Here is a 16,905-nt window from a genome sequence, read left to right as displayed (position 1 = left end):
GACTTTATACTTGAAAAAAAGTTAGATTTGGCCAGGTCACTTAGGCTTAAGTTCTGTCAGCTTCCCCCCGGGACGTCTTCAGGGGTGGCACATGAGGCTTTGCACCAAGGTGGCAGGTAAGCTTGAGCCGCCCCTGCATATAATATGAAATAATAAAACACTCGAATACACGAGTCATACACAAGTCACAATTTATTATAATACACTGTCATCATATAAGTCGTGAACACAACTGTTTGTTTTAAATTTTTTTCAATCTACCATGGAGAAAGATTAAATTCGTAGAAATCGCTGCTGCATTGACGAGTCACAAAAATGGATGATGAGTCCGAGATAGGTTCCTTAGGTTCTGGATAAAGGTCTTGAACCTTTTGTCTTCGATGAGGCAGGTCCTCCAAATTCTTCTCGGAGTTATTCGCAAATCGAATACATAGGGAGAAAGGAAATAAGAAAAAGGAAGAAAGGAAATAAGAAAACAGTGAGCAAAATACAAACTTTTTAAATGCCTTGATAAATTTTAGTATTTTCTTTGCGTCTAATATTTTAGCTTTCAACTGCCTTTCCAATGATTTTACACAAGTAATTAGGGGACACTCATTATCCACCATTATGGAGAAAACGTCAAACTTGCTCCTCTTTCGTAGTGACCCCCAAAAGTTAATATGGTCTACATCCTTTCAAGGGAGTCAAGTATTTTATTACACCAGTTACCCAATGTAGAACTGAAGCCTAGTCCTAGTCTGTGGTCTAACTGTGGCCTAGTCCCTTTCAAACTGAAATTACTGTTCAATACATATTTACTATTTAGTATTCCTGGAAGAAAATAAATAAATAAAGAAGTTGGAGGTTTTCTTGGAGGAAACAAACTGAGAAAGAGAGGGGTCTGAAGGAAATTCAAAAACTTTCAGTGCCTAGGAATTATCTGTAAATTCAAACTTTCGGGCTCGGATTTGTGAGACTATTGTATGTACTGAAGTTATTTTGGTAAAGGGGTCTGTGGCTATAATTTTATAGGCACAGGGGTTTTTTGAAACACAAAAGATTAAGAACCTTTGATCTATGACAATAAATGAGACAAATAAGACAACCATAAATATATTTTATGGGCACTGTATCATGTATATATATATATTGTTATCAGGTTTTATAATTGCATTTTTAATTGTGTTGCTGTATTTTAGAAATATATGACATCCATACTTGTTATGTGGGCATCTTTTTCCACAGCCACCTCATTGGGCATTTTGCCTGTTGTGGCTTTGTATTTGCGAAAATGCAGAGCATCCATACAATTATCATCTCATATCTTCTTAGCTCCAGAGGTACACAAATGCGTACCCTCATTTTTAACGGTTTTTAATGTTTCTTTCTAAGTTAAAACCTGAAGTATATATATGTGTACCTAACTCAAATGGTCCTAGTAAAGATATATTGACCCTAATAAATTAATTCATTTTTTTTCTTTTTAAAGAGCATTTTGACGTACAATAAACACAAATCAATCAAAAAAAATTTTTTTAATAGCCAGTTTAGGCTTAAATTTGAAAAGGATCTAAGTTATGCCTATGCATACGGGTAAAGACAGAAATAACTATAGCTAGAACATATGCTTATCTATAATACACTTACCAGCTGATGAAGGATAAAATTTATGAGAAGGAGCATAAAGTACCATCAAGGTGAAAACATAAAGATTCCACATTCCATAAGTACCAGTGAAAAAAGCAGAGGTGTAATCTAACTTGATATTTTCATCCCATTTCCAACGAACCTCACTCATCTGCAAACACATTTGAATATCCATAAGCAAAAGTGTGCTGTAAATTACTATTGGAAGAAGTAGTCAAACAAAAATAACTGATCGCCATTTTCTGATAGAAAAAAAAAATGGTGTATCGAAACAATGAAACATAATTTGCTTGATAGCAAACTCTCATAGCTATATATTTTTTGGGCTTCACTAATGTTTTGAAAACGAAATTCCAAGTTTTACACAGCACAAATTAATGGTAGAAAATGTTTAAATCTGAGGGTTCAGAGGTGTTCTATATGTATTACATCTTTATTTTATGAAGAATTAACACAATCAAAGACGCAACTCATAATTATATGCCATAAATATCTTTTTCCTTGCATTAGAAACAGCTCAACAGAAGTATTATAAATTGTGAAAATATCAATATTTACCTGTTTAATTATGTAAAAACCAACTGTCATACCAGCGCATATTACAGTGACAGCCATCAGGAATTTGAATCTATATATAATACCCTAAAGCAATGACAAAAAATAAAATTTAGAAGCATTATCAATTAAGATTTACAAGTAATAATACCCATAGTACCAAGTAAAATTTCACAGCACAAATTGAATAAAAAAACCAGTATAAGTGAAGTAAATGTTATGACATGGAACATTTTTTTCTTGTTACAACCACTCTACGTTTACTTCTAAACAATAACTAATGCTACAGTTTGACATTTCTTGTAGATGTACTCAATCTAAAGTTAGTGCATACTTTGCATTTGTTTTCCCGATTATTAAAATTTATTACGGGGGAAATTTTCACTCCAAATCAACCCAAAACTTAAAAGTTGTTTGCATGATTAACTCATGGGAGATTTTTATATTTGGTTTACATTTGATACAATAAATCAAAAAAGTGAAATATCATTCATTCGGCAAAATTTATTTTTATCTGGTTGTAGCTGTTATTTGCTTTTTTAGCTATGATTTTTTTTTCAAGTAACCTGACCAAGCTTTAAAAGTGCAATTATATTTTGTGTCCAAGTCATTTTTCATATAAGTTTGGATCTGAAATCAAATAAATTAAAAAGAGTCAAAGCGATTGAATTGCGTATAGAAAGGTTTGTAGCTGCCCACAGCAGAAATATTAATGCAGTCTTCATTGTAGCCCAATTTTTTGAAGTGTTAGGAAATGCATTCCAAGAAGTTAATGGAAGATGTCCAATTTTGACATAAGATATGAGTAATGGATAAAGAAATGCGTGAATCAATAATTCAGGATTGTGATAACTTGCTATAAATAACTTTCCAATAAACTTTTAATAGACCACAAGCTTACATAAGAATAATTACAGGCATCATCACAGAAACAATACAGGATATATAATCTTATAATTTCAACCTCAATTCAATTACTATCAATTTTATACTATTACCTCATAGCACATGCGGCCAGTTGAACTCATGCTCGGAGGTGTACCCCTTTTGAATTCAATATTCTGTAAAACCTTGGAAACCAGATAACACAGGAAAAAAAAATATGAGCAACCAGCAATAACTGCCAGAATGATAAAGCCCAGCTGAAAGGGTAAAAGTTAAAGAATAATAAAGCTTCCCAATGGAAATATTGGTTTGTATTGTGAAGAAAGGTGGAGGGTTGATGCATCACTAGGCTGAAAAATGCTAAATTTGAGCATAGATGAATTGGACTCAATTAGTGAATATGAGGATAGATGTATCTACATACAAAATCAATATTAAGTTATTACATATAATACATCATCGATTTAATGCCTGGAATTCAGTGTTTTAAGCAATAAAAGATAGGATATGGAATTGGGAAAATTTATTGACAATGTACGTAAGGGGTAATCAGATGGAACTTCATCTCAACAGACTGACTCTGTTGAGATGAATGGAAATATATATTTGCTATTAAAGCTAAAATAAACAAAGGAACACAAAAAGAACATCAGAATTCCTTTGTATGAAAAAATCCATCGCAATCATTCACACATGCAATGTCACTTTTTTGAGATGAAACATATTGCTGATACGCATCTGTTCAGAACTTTCACAGGATCTTGAATGATTTGGTCACAGCTGCTGCTGTAACTTTGACATTAATTAAGCTATCCTCGTGACTAAAAATTTTGTTTTTAAGCCCCCACCCAGAAGGTGGTTACTTTCATTAACAAAAGTAAAATTTTATTTAACCCTCTGACGATAAATGTAATAATACATTGAATTCCTCTGTTTAAGTGTAAAGGCAAAAGGGTTAATTGATGCAAAAGTCATGGCTTCATGTAATATCCGACCACAGAAGAAGGCCATGTTAGATGAAAGGGGGCATGGATTGCTATCACACCAACATAGCACTCCAGTACACCAAGTACACTTTGGAATTCTGAATGTTTTTACTGGTCTGGAGAACAAAAAATATAAACAAACAAACATGGGCATGCTTGTTAATCCTGAGAAGCGATATTATCACCCTCGTTTTATGCTGGTAGACATGAAATGATATTTCGTATGATCACCCGAAATGTTTTGCAAAATATTTTCACAGATGTTACCTACAAAGCCAAAAAAAAAAGATTTATAAATTTGAATGACACTGAAAGAAAAGGATACTGCTATTATACCACCACTCTTAGAATACCATGTGCTGAAGAATGGATTCTTTAGTTGTACACCTCTATAAATACAAAAGACATGGGTAAAATTGGACTGTGAGCATTCAGGGTACGCAAATGAAATAAATGCTGCAAGTGAAGAGGGGGATGGGGAAAGAGTCCTGCTTTATACAACAAATAGACAGGAGAGACATACCTTTCACAAATGTCGAATATAAGCAGGCAGAAGCAACATATTACAACCGACGTGAGATATCTCCAATAGCTTCTTAAGCGATTTCTCTCCACATCATCCTGTGATACATAATGTTGACGGATTGAAACCAAATCAAATTTTTATCAACTAGCATGGATGGAACTCATAATTCAGCATAATAAATTGCAGAAATTACATTAATTAATCTGATTGCGGGAAAAATATTAACATCAAAATTTATAGCTTAAAATAGTATGAGATGGGGTGATTGGGAAAAACATTTTTTAAACTTATGTACAAATTTCTCAATATTTTTTCATGGATTACAGTGATTATTTCTTGAAACCTTAACTTTTTTTTGCATATAATATATGCTCTAAGTTCCAAAAATTCAAAAGCAAAATGACATGTATTTTATACCTTCCTCAATCTAAAAATGTTCTTAGGCACTGAGAGGAAAGGTAACACATACAGTATCAATAAGTTTTAGAAAAGTGACGGTATGACCCTTTTCTTCTACAATCTCGCTTATTTATTGATTGTCAATCAATACCTGAATTTAATCCTTTTATTTTGCAAAAAAGCTTCATCTTTGTTTTTTAGTCTCATTATATATTTTATTAAAGCAGGGAAAGAGGTTTAAAACATATTTATTGAGGAATCATTCTCTCTGTAAGTCATATAAATTGTTTTACAAGAATTCAATGCATTGTGCCGATAGTTGACAGATAATCAGCACGGTTAAATGCCTGCTAAGCATTGATTGCAGCAAGTGCAACAATAATTTAACTCTGAAATTTAAGAACTACATATAACTCTTCTTGACATTGTAACTGTTTGTTCATCAATGTAATGTGAAAAACATAATTTTGTATCTTTTGAAAAATTTATAACTAATTAAAAATCAAGTAAAAGATTTGATTATCCTTGGAAATGAATTCAATTCCTTGACAAGTGATGAATAAGAGAAAGCACATGTTTTTTTATAAATTTTTTATTTTTGTTCACAGTCATTAATAAATCTGATCACCCAAGCCTTTGTAATAACAAAAATTTTAAGTACTAAAAACAGAAACAAACTTTTTTCTTTTGCTCATTTTGATGACTGCTTGAAAAACATTTTCAAAAAGGAACTCAATAAATATTATATATACTCATAGAAATGAATATTATACAAAAATTGAAATAGCAAAACATATGATAAATTCTGCATGAATGATATAATGTTTGGAAAGTAGCCATGCAGAGCAAAATAATTGTGCATTAGTGCTAGTACAGTAGTTTTTAACCAGCAGCCAGATGAAAAATATTAACTCACTATGAGGTAATATGGATTCGATGAATGTTTATTATACGATTTGGGAAGCATTTTGGGGTTGCAGCTTTTTAAAAGGATAAAGAAACAGTGCTAGTATATAACTGCAACTAAAAAAATAATAATATCTCACCACAAGATGTTCACCACAGAAAACAAGCCAGAAACTTAGCAAAGCGGCATAAAATATCCCTAGCCTAATATCACCAACAAGCAGCATAAAAGGCATCTCAATTGAAAGCGTGAGGAACTCCAAAGGTACTATGCAAGAAAAATAGAAGAAAAAAAAATCCGCTTAATTTTCTTCATTATCATAAAAAAAAGAAGAGATGCTCAGTAAAAATTTATCAATGTGCAAAAATATATTTTGAAATAACATCATTATTATCATACTTTGTGTGTATGCACCTAAAAAAAGCAAACTAGACATGTTATGCCATTCCAACGTCCAAGTTTGCAAAATGGCTCATCACTTTGCAAATCGCCAAGACTTCAGACATATGCCATATAAACTCACAAACACAGGTGTACATATAAAATATAAGGTGCATTAAGGATAAAAATTGATACCAGTTCTTTTCCGCATAACTTTTTCATGCATCTCTAATATTCCTTATGCTAAACAGCAACATTTTCTCGTATTTTGGGAACTGAACTTTTTTTTTCTTTCAAATTTGACCAAAATAAAATGTTATAACCAAAATTGGGGAAAAAAAATTCAATGCAACCACATCACAGATTTAAAATTAATATTAAAAAAAACCAAAGCCATAGGATTTTATCCACATACTTATTTCAGTGATTTTACATATTTAATGGCAGTATTGGAAATTTTGAAACATATATGCACAAAAACATCAACATTGTACTACTTGTTTTGCACATGATAATATAAGAGAACTCACAATTTAAAATTGTCAGAGCAATTCCTAAAGCAAAGAGCATCCTGGAAAAAATGAATGAAAAAATTAATTTATTTGAAATTACTAAATGAGGCATGCACATGCACACATATATTCCCATAATATCAAAATCACAATGTTTGAGATATAGAGTATAAATATCACTCTCAAGCGGACAAACTCTACTTTCAACTTACAGAGAGAATTGTATACATTGATACCTCGGCTAATGAAGATATGTCATTCCAGAATCATGTTTGTTAGTGGAAATGCCAAATTTGTTGGCCGAAATGCAATTTTCCATAGGTTTCTATGGAAATTCGTTTATTTTTTTTGCAGGTACTGCTTAAAATTCAGTCTTTTAGAACACCAAGGAACACTGTAAAAAAAGGCAAAAACTAAACGAAGACTAAAATGAACAGCTTTAAAATTGGAAAAATGAGAATTTACTGGAAGATGAGATGCTGTGTGAACATCTTTTTATTTTACACTATGTGCAGAACCAACGCCAGCTTTGGCAGACTAAACCTGGTGGTGACACATCCAGTCTAGTTTGTACGTATTTCCATCCATTTGTGATTTTTTTCAGCTCATTTCTGTGTCTGATGTATGAGAGTGAATGCTGCAGAAGAATGTGTATAAGGTGCACGTTCAGTAGTAGTAGTAGCATTCATGTGAGATGTAGTTGTGTGTTTTGTACTGAATTGGAGTAGAGTTTTTACCATTTTAGCTGAACCTCGATGCTTATGAAAAAGTTCACCAGAACTGTTTAAAATATAGTGTAAAGGTGTTTTAAGTCCTAACAAGTGATCAAAGGTAATAAAACTACAGATAAATGTATCAAAAGTTTGTTCAGGTGAGCAGAAAAACACGAGACAGAGAAAAATGAATTTGAATCCAAAAACCTGTCACCAACAAAAAAGGCAAAGGCATGAACTGGCAAAGATGAATTGAATAAATACGGCTGTCAGCATCTGAGAAAGGATAGCTTCTGGATTTTTCCTCCACAATATTTTCTTTTAATTGCGTCAATGAGGTGGAACTCATGGCCACAGAAGGTAAGTTATTCCGTGCATTCACCACCCTATTAAAATAAACTCCCTACAATACCATACCTGAAATTATCCTTAACTTACAGATATACTGGTGTCTCCATGTGCATTGGTGTACGCAGCCTGAAGCCGAGATTATAGTGTTATTTTGCAGGAAAAAAAACCTAACCCCCCCCCCCCCGAGAAGGAAAAAAGTGACCCCCGAGAAAATTTTGTGTACGCATATGTCCTTGCGTATCATATCTGTATGAATAACTATAATTTAATCATTATAAAATATAAATATTGTGAATAGTGTGACACTTTTGAATAAAACATTGCCGCATATATAATAAATAAAAATTCACTAACTTCTCCACAAGAATGGGTGGACGAGAGAGTAATGATATTCGTCGCCAATACCATACTAGAGTGAATAGTAACATAGGCAAGAAAACAGTTTTCAGAGACACCCAAACTTTGGTGAAACCGCCATTTTGATGGATAAGCTATAGATAAAAAAAAAGGAAAAAATTCAACAGATACTTATTTTAAAAATATCAACAAAACATTAATGGATGGAAAACTTTAAAAGACAAAACAAAAACTTTTAAAGACAATTTAATTCAATACAGATGACAGTAAAAGAGTACTTATTCTTTGTGAGACTGTTTCGTATAGGATTTCAATTTATCAGATAGCCATTCATTTGGCTGCAACAAATGAAGCAGAACAGCGAAAAACAATTTTTTTAGCAACCAAATTAATGGCATTTGAAATATAAGATGTAAAGACATTTTGATCGATTGCTGATATGCACTTGAGTTCAATTAAACCCATAAACTGCTCCCATCATTTATACAGGGTGATTCTAAATTCATGGGAAAAACTTGTGTTATCAATTATTTAAGGGTGTAAGTGGGGGGGGGGAGGCGGTTGTAATGTGGTACGCTTCCTCATGGTGCAACCTGGGTGGTGCATCATGAGGAAGGAGGTGCACTAATGAGGAATTTACACAACTTTGCACCATTGTTTGGTGCAGCATAGTCTTGATGGTCCATGCAGAAATACAAACCAAACTTTGGTTTCATAAAAAGTGTGGCTTTTATTGATGCATATGCATCTTTGGATTGGAGTTCGGGAGTTCATGTGAGGACCATCAAGGTTATGCTGCGCCAAACAATGACAAGCAATATAATATCTTGTTATAAATTTGGGTTACACCATGAGGAAGCCTACAATGTTACAACCCCTTGCACCTTCGAATGATTGGTAGCAAATACGTCCACAAAATATGAGATTTTCTTTTGGTGAATTGCTGTTGTGCACTCCCTAAAAATACCCTCTACTGTAGATGATGAGCCAGCCTAGTAGCTTGCTCAAATGCTTTCTGATGATTCATGATATAAGGCAAAAAATAATTTCTTTTGACAGAAAGACATAATTCGAACAACTTTAAGGTAAAAGATTTAAGACAAGAATTGATGAGAAATCGTAACATAATTAGATTGGAATAATAACATGTTATTTTAATTTTTGAAAATGAGTGAATCGCGCAATCAATAATAGAAACGTTAGAATTGATCCCATTTAAAATTGACATTGCCAAAATAAGTAAAGTGACAGTCCCTTAATGATTTTTTTTCAATTCTTCCATTCAAAGGCTGCATAAATGATTTTAATGAATCTAACAAAAAAAAAGAAAAGTTGAGAGAAAAATATAACTAAAATGCTCAAGAACTTAAAATTGAAAGGCTGTTAGTGTCAAAAGATTATATCTACCTCAAGACTGGGCTATAAAATAATTTCATAATTTTTTTTTTTGCAATTGATGAACATGGTATTTGACAACAACAGATGTGATTTTTGAATGTACTATATATCCATAATAATTTTTTTATACATTGTGTACACTTTGAATAAGATGACACAGCAGAAGTAAATGAGTAAGAACAAAAGATAAAAGTGTAACATACTACGAGCCATATGTCATCAACATGGCCAATATGAGCATTAACACCAGATTTGCTAGTAATGTCTGTGGGGAGGCGCAAATTCAGGAGATAATAATCACGGTGCAAGCTTCCCAGCTCAAACAATGGCAATAGGTTGCACTTATAGTGATATCCATTGATTTTCTGCAAAAAAATTAAATAAAATACGAATAGTAAATTATTTTTTTTCATTAAAAAGACCATAAATTAGTAATACCAAAAAAAAATTATTTTTGGAGAATACATTAAATATCAATTACTGTATTTACAAGCCGCCATCGTTTTCAAAATATTTTTATCAAAATTATTTGAAAAATAAATGATGTAACAGGAACAGCATAAGAAAACGTATGAGAACGTTGTACCAAGATATGAAAAATTTGAGTGGAATGTACAATTCAAAGGTTTTTAACAGCCGGCTGATGCGAAGATATATTTTGGAAACAGAGAAAAATCAACTGCCCCTGCGGGGAATCAAACCCACGGCCTTTCACTTTCCCGGTGAATGCCCTGGACCAGCGGTTCTCAACCGGTGCTCCGCGGAGTCCTTGGAGCTCCTTGTGCACTCTTGAGCTCTGGAGAGTGGGGCTCCGCGGCCGCTCAAGGAAATTGAAAAAAAACCAGTAAAATTTGAAAAATAGTTATAAATATTTTTAAATAGTAAAAATAAATCAGTAACTTTAATGAATAATTAAATAATGGGCCTACGGGGCTCCGCCATAGAACTTTTTTACTAAAAAGGGCTCCGCGAGTCAAAAAAGGTTGAGAACCGCTGGCGGAACCCTAGAGCAATAGACTACAGGGAAACGGATAACTCGATCTTTCCTTGGAGCTCGTGTGTACTGAACGGGACCGTACATGGACGGTCGAACCCAACTCAGGCCAAAGCTCGCAATTGCTGACAATGCCACCAGATGGCGACTTATCCGAGGGTGAACTCATAGTGAAAAATGTTCTTGGGAGCAGGTGACATTTTGCAGAGGATTAAGTGATTTTCACTGCGGCAATTATGATGCAGATCAGGAAAAGTTAGAAAAAAAAAACCACTTACAGGGTTAGTACATTTTTATTGTATCCGCTGTACTATCAATAATGTGTAGGCGCTGTATATATGTAATTTGTATGCATTGTGTATTTAGACCATTCTCAAATCTCTCCCACTACAACATGCCAGCTTCTTTTTCTTCTTTCTTGTCCACAAGTCTTTTCCACCCTTCTTTTGAAATCCCAGGCTGCGGTCTCCGGCCCTTATGTGCCACTGGGCGCACGTGCAATTTTTCTCCCTAGTCATTGGATTCAGTCACCCATTTTAGTCAAATGGCTTGTACGTTGCATCGAGTTGATGGCTGTCTCCATGGGGAGAACGACGCGAGTAATTCGAAACTTGCGAGCACGGGGCAAGGGGAGCCACCACTATAAATCTTTGCTAACTTTTCCGACACAACTCTGCCTCTTTTGAGGTAACGGAAGTAAGGTGCTTTGCATCAGTGGTGAGCGGTTCTATCTATCTATCTATCTATCTATCTATCTATCTATCTATCTATCTATCTATCAATAATGTGAAAACCCAATATGTTTGATCAATGCAGAAATACCTTATCGTTAGCAATAGTACATTGCAGCTGTCTTGTCTCCGTGGAGTTTAATATGAGTGTCCATTCGTCATCAGGATCCCATTTATTCCTGTACCCTAGTTTGACCTCAAACGTGATCATTGCATCTTTATCTACAAGTTCGGAATAGACATTACTTAGAAAAGCTAAAAATCATGTATTAAAAACCATAAATTTATGTAAGTTCCAAAGGCAACGTATACGATTTCCGTAATTAAACACTTGACACGAACAGGAATTTTACATTAAATTTGTACATAGCCTAAACAAATGTATTACCAACTGGATTACGGCTGGAAAAAGCTATATCCACCTGTAAAACCACAATAAGATTCTGCATCCACCTAGAATAGTCTAAGATGTATCCATCCTTTGGCAACGGTGCTTGAAAAGCAAATACTAAATTGTTCGGGGTGATGTTAGGATTGTTGATGATCGACGGGTCGTCCAAAATAACATCTATGACATTGCAGTTGATGTTTTTGCGTCCTTGATTACCTCTAGGAATATGCCAGATGTGATCGAAATCACCCACTCCCAGAGCACGTTCGCTCAAGCATTTTGTACCAAGAATTGGTTCCACATAAGATGGTGCTGGCGCTAAATAAAATAAACACACACAGTTCAAACATGACTTTTCTTTATGATATGCATAAATAAATCGTCATATTATAATGACTTCATGTTTTGTTAGATGTAATATGAAAAACACAGTGTAAAACTAGTTGGTGATGTGGACAACAGACATATTGCACCTGATGGAGGATTGAAAATAATATTTAAAACCAAATGGTTTGTGTCATAAAAAGTTCGTGACTTTCAAAGAACCTGATTCAAAAATATCAGGTCAACAAACATTTAAGGGGTCTGCGCTGATTTTTTTGTAGGGTCCTATTTTTGTGAAAAAAATGTTCCTCATTTTTGTGAAAAAAATTTTCCTCATTTTTGTGAAAAAAATTTTCCTCATTTTTGTGAAAAAAATTTTCCTCATTTTTGTGAAAAAAGGCCAAGTCGATTGATCTAATGTATACATGTATATATGAATTGACATCATCGTGCCCCCCAGCAATAATGGCCGTGCCCCCCCCCAGACTTACAAGTCTATCTCCGCCTATGGTGGTACTGCGCCATTCTGTTACTGTTTTGACCGCAACAAAATTATAAGGTTCCAGAATTGTGAGGCTTTTATGCTAAAGGGTGACAACATTCAAATATGCCCAGGTTATGTATAATATAATTTTTGAAATTATTATCCCTATTTTTTCAGAGGAACGGGTGTGATTTAGTGGCTAAGTAAAAAAAGAATACAGTCCGCTACATTTTTTTTTCGATTAAGTAGGCATTATACGCATGTGCCAGTGGGTCTGGCCTTGTATTATCCAATGATCATTCACACCACTTGATTACCTATGTTGGGATAGATTTTAGAGCACTTGACAACTTAAAGTTTAGTTAACTACTCAAAACTTGACCAATGCAAATGAGCCTTTCCTGAAAGTTCACTCTGGAGAGCGAATGCTGTGTGTGCGTCAGAGGTGAATATATTTCCTTCACATGGGCTCAGATCACTGAAAATGTATATAGTGAAAGGGGTGGGGAGCAGCAATAGTCTATCTTTGCCTTTCCTGCTTATGTCATTAATCACAAGCGCACAGAGGATTTTTTCAATGTTGGGGGGCGGGGTCTTAATCTTTTTCTTTCTGAAGGGGGGGGGGATTGGTTAATGTTTCTTCCCTGCAAAATAATGCTATAATCTCCGCTCGGGGGAGAGTTACATTCCCCCCTTTGCATACGATGATACCATCAATAAATATCTCTGCCCAATATATTCTCTGCACTTATATCACTGCCTGCAATTCTTTGCATTGTAGTGCAACCCATTCATACACAGAGTTGATAGTTCTGTAGATAGATGTTAAGCAACATCCCAGCAATAATTTTAATTGCTGATAGAGAACGAGAGGGAGTGCAAGTAACAAGAAGAGAGGATGCGAACATTTCATTCTCTCCAACAACATGTTTTGGAAAGGTAGGACATTTATATATATATATATATATATATGCATCTCACAGAAGTTATGTAAAATCCTAGTAATGCTCCTAGTACAAACTTGTTCCTTTGACTATTGTTAAAAGCAGAGAGTAGCATGGGTCCCCCTCCACCAATGCAGGGGTGGTCAGCGGTCATTACGGCCATATTCGGCGCCGCTGTAGGATGGACATCAAATCCGAGTTGAAAGAGCGAAAAAAGCTTTGCCGACCAAAAAAAAAAAAAAAAACGTGGTCAGTAGCGTCAAAAATAGGTTCCGTACGGGTAGAGATTTTTTCCCTGTACCACCCCTGTTCACCAAATCCGGATTTCCGCGATGTGAAATTATCCCGATCGGCAACTCCCGATTTTAACCACACGACAGCATAGTGGCTAGATGGGAAAACTGAAGATTTCTGGCGATAGCTGGAGTTTTCACAGATCTCGTTTTTTCCAACGCTCTCCGAAAAGTTTTGATAATTTGAACAAGTGAACTAATTCCCTTTTCGATTCTTCGCAAAGGTGCGAGTGCAATCTTGTGGGAAATTAATCGATTTTACGACGTGAATACGATGACTTTGAACGCAGGTAGGTAGCTACAAAATTACAGCTATTTTCAGTAGGCTATGTAATCCGCAGAAGGAAAACTCACCGAAATTGGAAAATTCGGCATATAGTCCTTCATTTAGGGACTTCGATAGACCGCAGGTTATATCAGTAACAGTGGACTTTGTACGCCTACTTCAAATTAGTGGATCTACTTTCCAAGCTCATGAGATAACGCGATTATAGTAGATGGTAGGAAGGGAAAAACTGTACGGAAGTTCCCCTCCCGCGTACCTTTTTCCTTGTCTCGGAAAGAACGCACCATGAGAACGAAATTTCCATGCTTCCTTTTCCTAAATTCCAGGTATTTGATGCGGTACAGTGCGTCAACGGCACCTCCGCGTACCTCAACAAGAATTGGCGCAAATGCGCAACGATTCGGCGCCATGGTGCACCATGTAGCAAGCGAATCATTTCGGCGCAATTTGGCGCAGCTATTGCATCCCTGGAGTAGGGCAAGACTATTTTAATACAATCGAATCCCGTTTTAACGACTGCCGTTATAGCAAAAATCTCGTTTGAACGCGAACACTTTTCAAATCCACCAGATAAGTTCACATAGAAACAAATACAAAAATCTGGAATTCCTTTATAACGAAATTTCGTTATAACGAAGTGATTTCTCCTGTCTCTTGGAGTTCGTTATAACGGGATTCGACTGTAGCACTATGGAGGACCCTCCCTTCTAACTGGAAGTTTAGCTACGCTTTATGATTGAGGGGGTGTTCCCCTAACACATATTAGGATGAAGGGCCCCCCCCCCATGCCAGATGAGATTGCTTATTATGTGCAGTGCTGCCATCTGCCATCAAAATTTCTAACTATATATGAGTGAAGTGTAATTATTGGATTGTTGTTGTTGCTCGCTATGGCGAAACCTTTTACCGGGGTGGGCGATATCGGCTCGCATTCGTGCCTCGAAGTTGGGAAATATAGAAAACCAACTTGAGACAACCAACACTCTGGCGACAGTAGGATTCTTACCCAGGTCTTCGCGATGATAGTCCGTCACTATGACCACTTGACCACCACAGCGGCGGTCACTCACACACCGAGTCCCTCACTCTCTGGGCAGAGGTGGATTTATGGTGGGCTGTAAAATTTTTTCTACCGTTCTTCCATCCAATTAATTTTTTTTTTGCCACTCATTCGTCGATTTTGTGCCCTTCCGAACTTGCCGCCCCGGGCTATAGCCTGCTAGGCCCCTCCCGTAAATACGCCACTAGGCGTGCGTCAATTAAGCGCAGAGTTATGGTGCCGGTTGATTGAAGAGCATTGTTAAACAAACTAACAACAAAATAAAAGTTTTACACAACCTTTACATTTTACGCAAACCCGTTGCCCCGCTTTTTTTTTCAATGTAACGCAAATTCGATGAGTACAGTTAATTAATTAATTAATTGGTACCTATTACTCCTCCAATAATGAAGCATAGTGTTTGGCAAATCGTAATGATCATCACCAAGAAGGCGAGCTTGCGATCACTCAGATTCTCCAACACCGTTTCAGCCATCGAGATAAGTTATCACGAGACGGCAATAGAGCTTGTGAGTCGCAACTCCGACACTTTAAAACACACCCAGTGGTTATCTTCTTCTTTGATTATACAGTGGTTATCAACAATTTTTTTAGCGTTGTTTACTATACAAAGCAATAACAATTATACAGGATTTCCGGCTTATTCAGCGTTGTTTTGTAAGGATTTCGGTTGCGGTCGAACGGCGTTTATAATCTGTGTGTGTTGGGAACATTACTTCTAACAATTTTGTGACCATATGACCCGTATTTACGGAACTTTTCTATCCAAAGAGCGGAAACCATTCTCAAAAGTACAAAAAAAGTAGCCAAAAATATATTTTTACCTATGCTGCCATCCAGGAAGCAACACACGAACTACAGTTCTACATTACAGTTTAACAGTAATGAAATCTGGTACGCAACCTGGGGTCACATGGTCTTCTTTGCGGTCCTGGAATATTCAAGGGTGGAGGAGGGGGGCACTGTGAGAAAATCAGATGAAATGGGAGCCACGACGAGTGGTGGTGGGGGAAGGGGTGGCATACAGAGAGCCGTGAAGAAATAAAGCTTTCAAGCGAAATATTGTGGGAAAAAATGTGACCATTGAAATGTGAAGGCTGTCTGGGAACCAGGGGCTATTTTAACTATGACTTCCACAAGGGCTCTAGCCCTGGAGCCAATTACCATCATTTTTTTGTTTTTTCGCAGTATAAGTTCACTATCGAAGAACCCGTGAAAAATCTGACTTGGGGGTCCACCAAAGATTCCAACTTAGGGGGGCCCTGCTTTAAGATGTGGGGGGCCATGACCTTAACTCATGGGACTTTGAGCCAGGTCTCAAATCCATAGAGAAGCCTACACGATGGGATCTGGTACTATTATTTTCAAAAGTAAGTATATAAATATGTCAGCTATGTAGTAGCCATGGGCGGAGATACGGGAGGCATGCCCCCCGCCCCAGCATCAAAGATGGAGCTCACTGATCTAATGTACATATGAATTGCCATCATCATCATCATGCCATCCAGCAATAATCATCGTACTCCTTCCCAGACTTCCACGTCTATCTCCGCCTATGGTAGGAGCTCCCAGGACACCAATTTGATCGGGAACTCATCATGTTGAGATGGCGAAGCATTAGGCTCCCAAAAGAAGAAACTTCGTTAATCTTCCAGACTAGGGTTATGTGTCGGCAGCGTCGATTTATTGTGTTAGTTAGTTGGATCGTCCCGTATTTTACACAGACCAATTTTTCCAATCTAACTCGGCTCTTATGAAAGATGATAACTCACTTTCTGGATCTTGCCTGGCCCAGGGTT

General features: G+C 36.0%; 1 protein-coding gene across 2 annotated transcripts; it reads right to left on the bottom strand.

The window, feature by feature from the left end:
* Positions 1–167: 167 nt before the first annotated feature.
* LOC149075849 (protein wntless-like) lies at positions 168–15,689 on the bottom strand. 2 transcript variants are annotated; one of them, XM_089243371.1, is made up of 13 exons: positions 15,476–15,689; positions 11,713–12,033; positions 11,416–11,546; positions 9,803–9,964; positions 8,199–8,335; positions 6,799–6,839; positions 6,027–6,154; positions 4,579–4,676; positions 4,381–4,444; positions 3,183–3,326; positions 2,188–2,271; positions 1,630–1,780; positions 168–401 (listed from the first exon to the last, which is right to left on the bottom strand). In XM_089243371.1, exons 1-13 carry the CDS (start codon positions 15,579–15,581, stop codon positions 343–345), a joined length of 1,626 nt encoding a protein of 541 aa, XP_089099497.1. In that variant the 5' UTR covers positions 15,582–15,689; the 3' UTR covers positions 168–342. The 2 variants fall into 2 exon arrangements, with proteins under 2 accessions (XP_089099497.1, XP_089099498.1); XM_089243372.1 differs by lacking the exon at positions 11,416–11,546 and having other exon boundaries at positions 11,747–12,033; positions 15,476–15,681.
* Between the last annotated feature and the right edge of the window lie 1,216 nt (positions 15,690–16,905).

Source organism: Pholcus phalangioides, unplaced genomic scaffold (genome assembly GCF_987345545.1).
Source record: "Pholcus phalangioides strain wild (caught in Gottingen) unplaced genomic scaffold, Ppha-v1.0 ptg000015l_1, whole genome shotgun sequence".
In the NCBI taxonomy this organism is placed as follows: Eukaryota; Metazoa; Arthropoda; class Arachnida; order Araneae; family Pholcidae; genus Pholcus; species Pholcus phalangioides.
Note: the sequence above shows the minus strand (reverse complement) of the source record. Positions and strands in the feature narration are given on the sequence as shown.